The 15,334-nt window shown below is 40.8% G+C and overlaps 1 protein-coding gene across 1 annotated transcript in view; it reads right to left on the bottom strand.

Annotated features, from left to right (window-relative positions):
* The window catches only part of MIPEP (mitochondrial intermediate peptidase), a 110,937-nt gene that overhangs the window by 56,779 nt on the left and 38,824 nt on the right, over window positions 1–15,334 (bottom strand). The window contains exons 11-13 of the mRNA XM_088458542.1: window positions 12,163–12,316; window positions 9,530–9,607; window positions 5,938–6,142 (exon numbers count right to left, since the gene is read on the bottom strand). Coding sequence (XP_088314668.1) covers window positions 5,938–6,142; window positions 9,530–9,607; window positions 12,163–12,316 — 437 coding nt within the window. The remainder of the gene's footprint in view (window positions 1–5,937; window positions 6,143–9,529; window positions 9,608–12,162; window positions 12,317–15,334) is intronic.

Genomic DNA, 15,334 nt, shown 5'->3' with positions numbered 1-15,334 from the left:
GACTGGTTAGAGGCATCCTTGGAGAGGGAGATCAGGGTTGGTAGGTTTTTTGAGATGTGGGAAAGTTATTCGACAACTTTGCCACTGAATACAAGACAGCTACTCCACAAGTGTTTCTCTCCCACATCGTGGTTTGAACTTAGAATGGTGGATAATGATCCGCCGATATTGCTCTAGAGGGGAGGGGCCATTATCCGCGTGACGGCATGATTCAATTATTGAGATCTGATAGTTAATTTTTTTTTAGTTTCTATAATATTAGATATATATGTAATGGTATATTGTTGAAATTTGTATGATATCAAAACTATGTTATGTGTTGTATAGTGATATCTGTTATACATAACTGTGCAAAACCACAATATATTGTTATTTTTGTGCTAAAGAGTCATAATAAAAATATTTTCGAAAAAAAAAAACTCAGACTTCCATCAGCAGGCAAAATAGTGATCCCCCATGTCTGGACATCTTTAGGGGGGTCCCAAGCACATTACCCGAAATTTTTTTTTTTATAGATGGTGCAATAAGTCAATAAGTATGGGAGTAAATGATGATCAGCAATTTGTTCCTAAATGCCAGAAAACAGATGAAATTGGTCGTTCAGACAAATTTGTTAAATGTTTGATCTAAACAGTTTGGACAAACACTGTTGTTTGAACATTTTCCGGCTTTTGGGAGCAAAGTACTGATTGTCATTTGCTTTCATACCTTACCAGATTTTCATTGGAACCAATAAACTAGTTGGATATAAGTTGGTCTAGTGCACAGGTTCTCACACTCGGTCCTCAGGACCCCAAACAGTGCATGTTTTCCATGTCTCCTCACAGAATCACAAGTGAGATATTAGCGCCACCTGTGGATCTTTTAAAATGTGTCAGTGAGTACTGTGTACACCTGTGTACCAGCCTGGTGACCTACAAAACGTGAACTGGGGTCCTGAGGACAAAGTTTGAAAACCACTGGTCTAGTGTGTGGCCAGCTTTATTCTGTAAGTCTTTGTAATTAGGAAGATGGAAAACAACTGCCTGGCCTGCGTTAGGAGTGTACTTGTGCAATATTGGGTGGGTAATTAGGACTTTGAGAATCATGCATCTTGGAAACAATAATGTCTAAAAGGGAGAGATGGAAAATAATAACTCAACCAGAAGTGCTTTACTGGTGTCGAAGCCGGATGATTGGCTGAGACCAGATCTTGAGTTAATATCGGGCGATGCCATCTTGTGTTGCCCCTGATGACGCCATCTTGCGTTGTCAGCACGAAACCATTGGGTACGATGTTTTATTAGATTATTAGCGTCGTGCGACTGCTTTGCTCCTGTATATTGTTAAAAGTCCTACCATAACCTATATGCACAGTAAGTCATACATATAAAATATACAAGACGCACAGTGCACAGTTGCGCTGTTCATCAAAGCATAAAACACAGACGCACCACGCATACTAGCGACTTTACGCAATATTCTCACACTTACACATACAATAACTTATAAAAAGGTTCATCCGCATTAAAAGCTTAAAATCAGAGGTTTTATTAGCGAATGCTTATGTGGTGAAATGTAATGTATACAATATTTAAGGTACATAAGTTAGTAGACATATGTTTGGTACCATTCTAAATCACTGTTTATTTGTAGATTTCCGGTTCGACCCGCAAGGAAATCGCATCATGCGTTCGCAAGATATGAACTATATGAAATTAGTGGTTAGAATGTAAAGCTGTATGAAGTGTCTTATTAGTTTGAACCAGTTGTTCGGCGGGAAAACCACACAAAGAAATATCTGAGGAACTGGGACATACCCCCAGTGATGCTCTATGAACTGTCCAATGACCTGCATCGTACCAGAATGTCCAGGAGCAAGACCCAATGGAAACCTGTTAACTAGTTTCTTTGTTCTGTAAGGTATATAGCTGGCATACTGGTTATAGTACACAGCCATTCTTCTTGGATGACCACAGGCTTCTGGAGTGACAACTGTTTACTGGGACCATTGCGCACACGTATGTATCGGCTTGTACCTTTTGTATTTAATTGTCTTTTGGGCTAATTGTGCTAGATCTAAGCGTGTAACTTTCTTTTATTGTAATAAGAACTTTTGTGCTTTGGAACCACAACATAAGTCTGGAAAGCAATTATTTCTTATACAACTTGTATCGCTACACAGCGACATTTAGGGTGTATAGATTAAGGGGTATCGATACTGGTGCAAGGGAAAAGCCTAAAGGAGGTCATAGAAGGCTGTTTCAGGTTCTCTGAATCGACTTTCTTGAAGTATCTCTTTCATATTTTCGGAATGCAATGTAGGCCACATACTTTTTTGGTGGTTATTCAAACCCTTTATGATTAAGAGTAATGGGCATCCTATTTATTGGTACAACTCTGGTGAATAGAGGACAACGCCTAAACTGTAGTATTTGAACATCCCAATTATGCTGTGATCCTTGACCAGGAGTGAGATAAGGCGATTGGGGTGTTTTGGGAATAAATACATGTGAGCTACACACTTTTCTTCAATTTAAAAACATTCATGGGCATGCTGATCTATTTAGGGTCATAAGTTATGAAATATGACCAATGTGTTATGTCAAAAGTTGTGTGTGGGGCCAGACTTTGAACAATTAGAAAACCCTCTGTTCTCTTCTTTAGTTATCTCTTCACAGATTATTCTTTATTTAGATAATAAAAATGCACATCAGAGGTAAAACAAGAATTTACAGGTAACTTAGCAAATGCTATCCAAAACCAAATTGTAACTTTTATTTAAAAGCAGTGTACAGATTACACCATGCCCAGGTAGTGCTGCAATATTGGAAACTGCAGAATGGTTTATAGAAGCCTAAAGCTTTCTAGTCAAGTAGCTGACTGCTTCCTCAGGCTGGTGGAACCTTCTCCCTTCCTATTCAGACATTTCTCTCTGTCAGCAGCAGCTATTACTTTAATTACTTTAGGTTAAACTATTTGTTTTTCTCCACGTACAGGAATCGCAGCACAGTACTATAGCTAGGTCACAAATAACTTGTTCACACATATTAATGCACGTATTCAATTTGCGGCGAAATGTCGGAATCGGCGATAATTTATCGCTGATGACGTCATTTTTGCCTATTTCAATTATCCCCGTATTCAATTACATTGACTTTTCGCCGATGCGAAAAAGTCGATGTAAAATAACGGGGATAAATATTCGCCAGCCTTTAGCAGGCGAAAAAAAGTGCAGAATTGGGGTTTAGGGGTGCAGGCTTAAAAAAAATATCCTCCACCCCTGGGAATGTTATTTAAAAATAAACTGTCAAAAAAAAAAAAAAAAAAAAATCGGGACCCCCAAAAAGTAGCTTTTTTGGTGGGTGAAAAAAAACACAAAAAAAACAAAAACACTTCTAAAATAGACAAAATTAAATCCACAGGGGTTCCCTTGTATGCGGCAGGAGTTTTCTTCATTGCGCAGAGTAGCAGCAGGTGCATTTTTGCAGGATTTTTAAAATAACTTTAGGGACTTAAAAATATGCTAGTACCCATTTTCAGGTACCCCAAATTTGATCAAATAAATATTCCTAAAAAAAAAAAAAAAACTATCAAATTTGGGGTACCTGAAAATGGTACTAGCATATTTTTAAGTCCCTAAATTAATTTTCTAAAAATTCTGCAACAAAACACCTGCCGCTAATAGCCTATTCTACAAAACACCTGCCGCATACTTACAGAATACCCCTCAACCTATTTTGCTTTTTTTAAACATTGCTCCACTTTTTAATTTTTTTTTTTATTTTTTTTGCACATTTTAAGGTAAGGGACTATTCCCAAGGGTGCAGGCTATTTTTTTAAAGCCTGCACCCCTAAACCCCAATTCTGCACTTTTTTTCACCTGCTAAAGGGAAGTGAAACTTTGTCCCCATTTTTTTCAATTGACTTATTGCACCATCTACAAAAAAAAACGGGAATTTTTGGGAAATGTGCTTGGGAGCCCCCTAAAGATGTCCAGGCAGGGGTGAAGAATAGCACTTAGGAATATTTATTTTAACAAAAAAAAAGAAAAACTAAGTGCTATTCTTCATCCCTTCTTCATAGCCACAAATATGCACCTGCAGCAGCTATTAAAATCTCAGATTTCCATCAGCAGGCAAAATAGTGATCCCCCATGTCTGGATATCTTTAGGGGGTCCCAAGCACATTACCCGAAAATTCCCATTTTTTTTATAGATGGTGCAGTAAGTCAATTGAAAAAAATGGGGAGAAATTTTCACTTCCCTTTAGCAGGTAAACAAAAAGTGCAGAATAGGGGTTTAGGGGTGCAGGCTTTAAAAAAAAAAAAAAAATATAGCCTGCATCCTTGGGAATGGCCCCTTAAAACAAAATGTGCAAAGTAAAAAAAAAAACGGGATACCCCCAAAAAATTATGTAAAATTTTGGGGTAAAAAAATAAATAAAATGGAACAATGTTTAAAAAAAGCAAAATAGGTTCAGGGGTATTCTGTAAGTATGCGGAAGGAGTTTTGTAGAATAGGCTATTAGCGGTAGGTGTTTTCTTGCGGAATTTAAAAAAAATTTGTTTAAAAGGACTTAAAAATATTTAGGTATCCCAAATTTGATGGGACCATTTTTAAAAACGAAAAAAAAAGTGCTCTTCTGCATCACTTCTTCAAAGTCAGGAAAAAAACACCTGCCGCGGCTTTTTAAAAACCCGACTTTCTTTTGCAGGCAAAAACGGGGGTACCCATAGTGATCCCCCAGGTCTGGACATCTTTAGGGGGGTCCTACAATTATTTCCCGAAAATTCCGTATTTTTTTGCATATCAAACTTTCGCCTGTTCCCAATTTCGCCTATTTGGAATTGAATACGGGGAATAGCAGGCACGTGCGCAATACTTTTCCACCTGGAAAAGAGGCGAAATGTCCGGGTTTAAGTGTCTCACCACGGGTAGCGATTACCATGCTTGAGTACTTTTTCAGAGTTTTTGCGTCTTAGTACACTTCGCAAAATAAGTATTTAGTATTAGTATATTTTGGGGTCATTAAGGAATTTGAATAAAATAGCAGATTAAGCATAATGATACGTGGTGCGAGCCACACATAGGATAAGTCTTTTGCCTTTTTACCCAGATTGCGTACTTTTTCCTGAACAATGCATCGTAATTCGCTGATAGTGCACCAAGGACTAAGATTAAATATTTTTGTCACAAAAGAATTTGTAGAAAGTAGCAGATTAAGAGCCGTATTCAATTTGAGCGGAACCCGCAATACTTTTCCGCCTCCCAGACTTTTCGCATACATCGCGTGTTTTGTAGGCGGAAAAGTATCGCGCACGTGCCCGCGTATCCCAAGTTTTCAATTTGAAAGTACGCAAAAAAGGGGCATTGCAAAACTTAAAGAAGCGGAAAGTACTGTCAGATTTTGGGAAATCAGCCTGACACCCCCAAAAAGATGCTCTGACATGGGGCTTCACTATGGTACCCCCCGATTTGACTTGCTGAAGGTATTTGTTGTTTTTAAACGGGCTCAATAGCTGCTAAATAGCGTTTTTGTGTAAGTGGTGCAGAACAGTATTCTGGAGGGTTTTTTTTGCAGAAAATAACTTATCCCAGCAAATTTGGGGTACTTGAAAATGGGGGTCAGCATATTTTAAAGTTGCTAAAGTTAAGTTACAAAGATCGTGAAAAGTCCACCTGCTGCAAGCCCCTGCAATGAAAAAAACACCTGGGGCATACTTGGGGCCCCCCCCCAGAGTCAAGTTCGCTAGTTTTTAACTTTGACCTCCAACATTTTTTACACACACACACACACACACACACACACACACACACAAACACAAACACATAAACATAAACACATAAACACAAACACATAAACACACTTACAGTCCATAAACTACTTTCCTTATGCAATGGTTTAAAATAATTCTCTATCTCAATCTATATATCTATCAAGAAGGGTGCCTCTTACCAGTAACGTGTTGGTAGCGTGTCCGCCCCAGCATAGAATGCATAGCATGCCCCATTTCATGGAACAGATTCTCCACCATGCCGGGGGTTAGCAGTGTTGGGGAGCTCTTGGTGGACTGCGGGAAATTCAGCATGAGAACCACCACAGGGAGCTGGTAGTCTCCATCTTCCCTAAGCCGTCCTCCTCGAATTGTAAAGTGACAATCCTATCACAGAACCACAGAACAAAATTAAAAAAGCCAATTATTTCAAAAATGATATATAACAAAAAAAGAAAAAAAGATATAACAATGGATAAAACCTGTACCTGACAAACAGCTGGTAGTGCTATCCCTGTCAGAACCCTCAGTGTAATAAAGAAACACCAGGCCTAAACATATACAACTTGCTTAAACCATCCGCTAACATATACCTCTAAGAGAGGTTCCCCCGGATTCAATGCCATTGCATGTCCACCACATTTGATATTCCGTCCGTCTCTACAGTCCATAATTTGAAAGGTGGTGGTGGAGATCCTCTAGAGCGGACCAAATCTAATAGCTTTAATTTATGCCAAGTATACAGATTTGCCCGCGTGTGTCCAGTTTAGGTGCCAAGAGCAAGGACACAGCAGTCAAATTTGGGCCTACACAATGTTAGCAAACTTGACATTCTTGGCTTAGGGCAGTGTTGGCTAACCTTGACACTCCAGCTGTTATGGAACTACATAACCCAGCATGCACTGCTACAGTTTTGCTATTAGGGCATGCTAAAACTGTGGCAGGGCATGCTGGAATATATAGTTCCACAACAGCTGGAGTGTCAAGGTTAGTCAACACTGGCTTAGGGTGAGTGGCCGATGCACTGTCAGGAACCGATATAGACTGGATGCGTGGTCATCTCATTACAGGATTCATAGGTATGTCCGATAAGACTGAATGACTGCAACCAGACCGTTATCGAGCATGCGGAAACCATACATATATTACACTGTGTGCAGACAGCTATGAATACATAGAAAGTGTACATAAAAATATATAGGGCCTGATTCAGAGCTGTTCGCTATTTGCGGTCGTTCTTTAAAAAAAAGGGGTGGCTATTCAAATGAACCGTTCGCAATTTGCGGCCTGTTCACGCCTCTAAGTCTGAACGGGCGAGCAAAACTTGCTGTCGAAATTTTGAAAAATACGCCCTTGGCCGCTCGCATCCTACGTCATGTCCGCTATTTATTAGATTAATCGAGTACATTGAACAGCGTATGAACTGCTCGCTATTCTTGTGGTTGGTTTTTTCAACCGCTATTTTGCGAGCAGTTCTGACTAAAAAAAAACCAAGTGACGTGGTCGCTGACGCTGCTGTATTAATTATGCACACCAATTAAACGCCCGTTTTGACCTTTAAGCACGCCTGCGTTCTGATCTCCACTCCCCGTTTTCAAGCACCTTCCCCCGTTACCACCCACATACGCCTCCTCCTGTCACTCAAAATAGCAGACATTCGCTATTTTGCGAACAAATGATTTTCGGCCGCACTGACTGGTTCGCGCATGCTTATTACAATCCGTACGCATGCGCAGATGAGCGAACATCGGTCAGAACGAACGAGCGGCCGCTTACGAGCGGCTCTGAATCAGGCCCATAATTCGTAAGATTTTATATACATGTGAATGTTACTAAAACATATTTCCCAACTTTAACAAGTTCTAATACATAACTTCTCTTTTAAATGGTATCTGAAGTTAAATGCAAAAGACATTTATATTTCTAAATGAGCCACAAAGCCGTATACACGGAAAATCATTTATCTACTGAAAAAATAGGCAAGTTGCATTTAAATGGAAAATTTACCAAATCCAGAAGTAGGGTTTACTTTACTTTTTTTTAACATGTCCCACAGAACCCCTGTGCAAAGAACATGTAAGAATGATTAGCATTAGAGGGCGCTGGTATATGGATCACAGACACCTCAGCAGCTAATGTATAATGGAGCGTGATGGAATAGACCCCTATCACCAACAAGAAAAAAAAAAAAAAAAACCAAAATCAATGGTTTTCATCTGCATGCCTCTATTGCAGGGGTGGCCAAACTCGGTCCTCAGTTCACATTTGCCAGGTCACCCAGCAGGTGCACAGGTGTAGTCATTACTCACTGACACATTTTGAAAGATCCACAGGTGGAGATAATTATTTCATTTGTGACTCTGTGAGGAGACCTGGAAAACGTGAACTGTTGGTAGATCTCGAGGACAGAGTTTGGCCACCCCTGCTTTATAGGTTTTATATTCATTAAGAGGACATGGCTTGCCTGCTACCTTGCAAGCATAAGTACAAATCAAGCATATAAGAAATGGCAAGTAGTCCCCACGTGTCAAGACTCCATAAAAGCTGTGCTAGTTACCAAGGCAGCAACAACAACACAGTGCGGATTTCAAGACACAGCCAGGAACAAATGTGCACTAATATACAGTACTGTGCAAAAGTTTTAGGCAGGTGTAAAAAAAAGCTGCAGAGTAAGAATGCTTTCAATACTAGAATTGTTAATAGTTTTTTTTTTTATCAATTAACAAAATGCAAAGTGAATGAACTGAAGAAAAATCTAAATCAAATCAATATTTAGTGTGACCACCCTTCGCCTTCAAAACAGCATCAATTCTTCTAGGTACACTTGCACAAAGTCAGGGATTTTGTAGGATTATAGTCAGGTGTATGAGTAATCAATCATACCAAATAGGTGATAATGACCATCATTTTTATATGTAGGTTGAAACACAGTCAATAACTGAAACAGCTGTGTAGGTTTAAAACTGGGTGAGGAACAGCCAAACTCTGCTACAAAGTTGAGGTTGTGGAAGACCGGTTTCATGTCACAGGTCATACACCATGGCACACTGCATCAGCAAGGTCTCTCACAGGAAGAGATTTTTGCACGGTACTGTATATAAACTAGGGATGTGCAGGCTCTGATTAGTTCGGATTTGCATGCCTGGTTCGGATTTTTCCCTCCAAAAATCGGGGCTCAGAAAGAGGCAAAACATCATCTTTCATGGACAAATCATCATTCCTGGACAAAAGTCTAGGAATGATGATGTTTCTCCATGAAAGATGACGTTTTGCCTCTTTCTGAGCCCCAATTTTTGGAGGGAAAAATCCGAACCCGGCGTGCAAATCCGAACTAATCTGAGCCTGCACATCCCTAATCTAAAGATTACAATACATATTCTATAAACACAGTAAAAATCCGACACTTCTACCTTTAGCAGTGTACCTGGCTGATGGAGGATTCCCAGGATAGAATGTAAGCATCATGTGATCCGCTTACATCCTACCACCTTGGATGCTCTCATCGGCCAGGTATCCTCGCTGTTGCCCAGTCCTATCCTTTCGAAATATTGAATTCGGCATTGCATTATAAAAGGGACATAAAAAAATTTACTGTTTTCATCATGTCTACATGTAAAATCACAAAGTAAGCTTGGATGGGGGGGGGGAAACAAAAACTTTTTTATCATGGTAACTTTAAATACATCATAGATGTAAACCATGCATTACCAAACAGCAAACAAATATATACCTAGCAAATTATGGTAACACATAAAGGGTTATTATTGGGATTACCTGAGGAGGCTTTTCCGGCCGGTGAAAAAAGTCACAATAAATATATCCCAATAAGCCCTCGTTTTCATGGACAACTGCCTGGCAATAATAAAAAAATACATTTCTAAATTTCGCAAATAAGCAAATGTGTGTAGTATAAAATGGGTTACATCAAATCTTTTACTATTCGAGGTTAAAAATGGCAGATTTCCCTTAAATCAGTGGTTCCCAAACGTTCTTGTATCATGGTACCCTAGAGTATCGGCTTTGTTTCCACGACACCCCTAGGCCAAAAGGTTCTTATCAAGAAATCCAGCAAAAATGATTAAAGTGAGCTTTCATGTCATCCTTATGCCAGGAACACACTAGATGATATGGCGTCCGATCTGGCGGATCAGACGACATATGGTCCACATCGGCCAGTGAGTACCAGCTAGGTCGCTGAATATGCTCACTCCCGCGCGTCGTCAGCAACATTGTCTGTCGGACCTGCATGCAGGTCCCATGGGCGATATAGCCAGTGGGGGCCATGCTGCCGAATGCAGCATGGCCCCCGCTGTTGCGCCATCATTCCTGGCATCGGCAAGTGTGTACACACAGTAGACCATCTAGTGCAAACAGGCCTTTAGGTTCAGCTATGTGGTAGTGGACAGGGTTGTGCTTCTGTTTGTCCACATATTTTATGATTGGTAGCCACCAGCTCTGGCTTTGCCTAGGACATGGACCATAAATAATTTAACTTGGTCCTGGACCGCCAAACCGTCGCACACCAGCAAGTGCTCCGCGGAACCCCAGGGTGCCACAGCTCCCAGTTTGGAAATCACTGCCTTAAATGATAAGAGTGTGCAACAGATGTGGAAGACAAGTTTACTTGATGTAGGACAAAAATCCAATATCCATAGGAAAATATCCTATTAAATAACAAAACCAGCATCATTACTAAAATGTGGGGTGCATTATGCCCCATACGTCAGTAATCTCACAAGTTCCTAGAGAACCTATTGGTTCAGCCCACAAAATGACTGTCCCTCAGTGCACACTGTTGTACCTATATTGTTAGGGATCATGTAGCGCCAAAATATTTAGCAGCTATGTATAAGAGCACCACAGCATTAGACAGAGGAAGTACAGTACTGTATTTTGTGGAGCTTTAGTACCAACAGATATGTAGACACTTTAGGGAACAAAAAATAAAAAGAAAGAAAACCCTTTTGTCCAGATACTCTCAACATAAACTGCAACATACACTGCAGTGCCAAAAGCCATGGGATAGCAGTATGTAAAAGGTAATGGAAGGCAGCGTCACTGTACTGTGACATCTTGGAAATGCCCAGACCTGCATCAGTTGTAATTAGATATCTTGCGAGTCAGTTTGAACACCGGCTAGGTTGCTCATGGAGAGTTAACGGGGCATGATAGTGGGTGCCCGACAGATAGGACATTCCATTTCTGAAGTTGTGTAGACATTCAACATTCCTAGATCTAGTGTCACGTGTGTACTAGGAATACCTAATGGCATTACCAACCACCAGCCACTGCGCTGACCACGGGTACTTAATGATCGTGATCGGTGTCTGGCCAGAATAGTCCATGGCAATAGACAAGAGACATTGGCTCAAATCACATCCACAATCAATGTAGTAGGCACTAGAATCAAAACCAGCAGGTCAGTGCAGCGTTCTTTAGCTTCCATGAGATATTGGAGCAGATTCCTACCAGAGTGCCCCTGTTAACACTATGACACCATCGCTGATTGGACCCTGGAAGACTGGCAATTTTTGACATGGTCCGATGAGTCACTGTTCCATGTGTTTCAAGCCGATGGTAGTGTTTGGGTGTGGTGCAGACCTCATCGACCCCAGTTGTCAAGAAGTCACCGTGCAGGCTGGTGGTGGTTCCATAATGGTGTAGGGGGTATTCACATGGCATGGGTCTGCCTGAACATTGATTTCATGTACCCCCACAAAGGTGGAATATTCCAGCAGGATAATGCACCATGTCATCGGTCTCAAGTTGTCCAGAACTGGTTTGAGTAACATTCTGGAGAGCTCCGATGAATGGTGCGGCAAGGACGTTTGCCTGACCTGAACCCAGTCGAGCATTTATGGGACATGGTGGAGAGGTCAATTCGCACCAAACATCCTGCGCCTATAAATATCATGGAGCTGTGGAAAGCTATTCAGATGGCATGGGTCAACATCTCTCCAGGAGGTCTTCCATCCACTTTTGGAATCTATGCCACGTTCAGAAGCTGCACTTTGCAGGCTAGAGGGGGTCCTACACAATACTGCACATCTATCCCATGACTTTTGGCACTACACAGCATACTGTACATATAATAAGACCTACAGACCTTTTAACACTGGTCTCTAGTACCTGTGTTCCTGTCTAATTAACAACCTGAAGACAACTTTACCTACCCCCCCCCCCCCCACACACACCATCTCAAGTATCCCCCACCCGTTTATCTCATCCCCGTGTTGCTCTCCTTATAACCTCCTCTTAGTCTCACCACATAAAATATATGCACAAAAGTGGTATTTGGGTAGAAGTGTTCTGCTTTATAATATCAGCCCTCTCTGTAGCACCTATTGTCTGAAGTAGAGTTTCCGACTCCCCCCAAAAAAAGTCCTCAGGAATAATAGAAGAGTTACCAGCTTCCGGACATCCTTGGACCACACCTCTCCTTTCTCTGGCTGCTCAGAATACAAAGAAATGCCAAGAAGCTGATTGAATAGTGAATTTAATCCTTCCATGCAGGCACCAAGGGAGAAGAACGGAGAGTACAAACTGGGTTCTATATTATACCTATGGGAGACACAAAAATGCAACCTGGTTAGTGGAAACTAGAAGCACAATTGTATTACTGAAACATTTCTATTTCACTGTCCATACAAAAATGAAAACAGCCACTGTATCCCACCACACAGATTCATATTAGTTGCCAACTAGTGGCAGCTGCCAATGGAACATTAAACGCCCTAAATGCTATATTACAGTAGAACTCCACCCAGACTAAAAGGCTTGTACTGTAAATTCCTCAACTCAAGACTGACAAGAACACCAGACAATGCTAGGTTTCAAAATGCTGCCACCTGTGGAAGAGGGATACATTCTAATGAGAAATGGGAAGAGCATATACAAAACTGCGGTAGTCCTGGCCATCAGCCCAGTCTGTTTATTGGAGATTGGTGATTACTTTAAGTCAGAGGTTCCCAATCTCTGTCCATGCTTGACCATAGGCGATTTATTTAGTACCTCAGTCAATTTGATTTAACCACCTGTGCTCAGCCATGGATATCTCTAACACCAATACTGTTAGGGTGCCTTGAGGACCGCGTTTGGGAGCCTCTGTTTTAAGTGAATTCTTCATCATCAGAAGCAGATAGGGAACACTGATTGAATATGGACTTATGCAGAGATAAAAAAAAACATTTACCCTTAGCGAGGCCTAACACCTAATCAAAACCTGCCATGACTGCAATTAAGAGCTTGAACACTTATCTACGATTCACTCTAAAGAAAAAAAAAAAAATGGTGCAATTTATGTCAGCCATTAGTACAAGCAGGGAACCGTGAGGCCATCCAAGCTGCAAAATGCAGAACTCTGCCGGTGAATTTGATGACTGGTATTTCCCCAGCTAACATGCTGCTAGTTACAGAATTATTGGCACGTAAGGACCAGGCCTCCAATCAGCTAAACCTTGCAGTGGTTAATAAAAACTACTGTCAGAGCTACGGAACAGCACAGGACCTGTGCAATTTGCTACAACATTCGTTGGATGGAAAAATCTGACGACTCCATTTTAGGTTGGCTAGAAACCATGGCGTGGTTTAAAAAATAAATAAATAAATAATAATAATAAAAAAAAAAACACCCTTTTGAAATGAGGAGATCTGTATGAAAAATTATGGAAAAAGGTGCAATTCTGCGCAAAAGCCATAGAGACCAATCACCCTTCTGCCTTTGCCATCTAGATTAGGGGCGGGCAATAAACAGCCCCCCAGCTGTTGTAGAACTACACATCCCAACATGCCCTGACACAGTTTTGCTATTCGGCCATGCTAAAACTGTTGCAATGCATGGTGGGATTTGTAGTTCAACAACAGTTGGAGGGCTGCTTCGGCGACGAACCCTGTTGAAGCTGGATTTCGTTATACTAGCGCCAAGTAACTTGCAAACGGATGGGTGGTGCTTTGAATATAGAACAAAAATGATTTAAAATGTCCCTTCAAGTTGCAGGCAATCGTTCCAAACCAGTTAAAACAATGTATAAAAGAGTCAGAACAATGGTAATATACCCCAATGTTTGCCAAAGTATTAACTGGAACCACAGAGCCTAGTGCATGCTCGGAGCATCCTGTTGACAGTACAATGTTTAATTTTGAGCAGTTAAACTGAATGTACAACACAAATACCCAACCTTCCCAGTGTTTTGTCTCACGGCGCTAGCCTCACGTGCTTCCTATTAACCCCCCAATTGAAGACCAATTCTCAGTACCAGTTATAGGAATGTCATCACCGACTGTCATAACAATTACAGCTAGTCTGTAGCCCAGGCTTCTGGTTGGCAGAGAAGAACCGCAAGATGTTTGACATCTGTGCTGCTCCTTGCAAAGCTCGTTGGTTTCAGCTGCTGCCAGGAAAATAGAACGAAAGGAAAAAAAACAAAAAAACAAACAAAAAAAAAACAAAACACAAGGGTGACATCTGTGTTGAGAAAGCGAAGGCTGTGAAGTTAAATTTAATGGTAGAGGCTTTAATCAGAACTACTTCATAGCTAAAATTACACACTTGTTTAATGCATTAAAGTGAACCAATTGCCGACAAACTGTTGAGACAGCAGCAATATTTATCAGAATCCAGAAAGCATGAGGAATTAGTGAGTGAATGACCTCCCTAGCCTGAACATTGGTTTAGTCTACAAAATGGCTGCCCCCATTGTTCATTCATTGGCTCACTTTAAATGCCTTTTTTATATGAGTACACTTTGGTGGTAGTCTCTCCCTGGGTCTGCCCCCATTTGTTTTACTGGCTCTTATATGCAGTACACCTGGAAGACCCAAGAATAGGTTTGGTAATCTTCAGGTCTCTACAGAACAGGCTGTAAACAATAAGCCTGCTGGTTAGCACAGATGTTGGGGGTGTACCTTTTTCTGGTTACATTAAAACATACATTTTTTGGAATATTGAAAATAATTGTTTTTGTGCATTTTTCTATAATTCTGCCTATGGTAACTTACATAGATTATGTACATACATCATACACACCCAGAAAATTTGCATGAAACGTACTTATTTAATGGGATATAGACATGAAATCGACAGAGATCATGTCAGAATTCATGATGTCGACATGGTTAAAATGTTGACATTATGGGAAAGGTCAACCCTTGTAGTGTTAGATAAAATGAAAAAAAAAAAAAAAAAGTTCACATTACATCAGAGTGGACATGCCAAATATCAACATAGTAAACATGTCGACATGTTCAAAGCCAATATAACAACCATGTGTACATTGAATGTAGACATACGCTGAACACAGTACAACACCTCCCAATATATGATACAAAATATGCGAACTAGTCTAATGGTCCATACACACAAAGCGATCAGCCAGTGATACGATATCGCTGGCTGATCGTCCTGCACCCTCCCTGCTGTGCTGGATGATCGGTAATGAACATCCAGCACACCACTAACTCATGGACGACTACAGCGACTCGCAATCAATGATCGCGGGTCCCTATAGTAACTTGCTCGATGTTGAGCAAGTTGACCGGCATGCATGGCCGACGGACGATATCGCTATCATCCATACGTTG

The sequence above is a fragment of the Taudactylus pleione genome, unplaced genomic scaffold (assembly GCF_031769625.1).
Source record: "Taudactylus pleione unplaced genomic scaffold, aTauple2 ptg000842l, whole genome shotgun sequence".
NCBI classification, from domain to species: Eukaryota; Metazoa; Chordata; class Amphibia; order Anura; family Myobatrachidae; genus Taudactylus; species Taudactylus pleione.
Note: the sequence above shows the minus strand (reverse complement) of the source record. Positions and strands in the feature narration are given on the sequence as shown.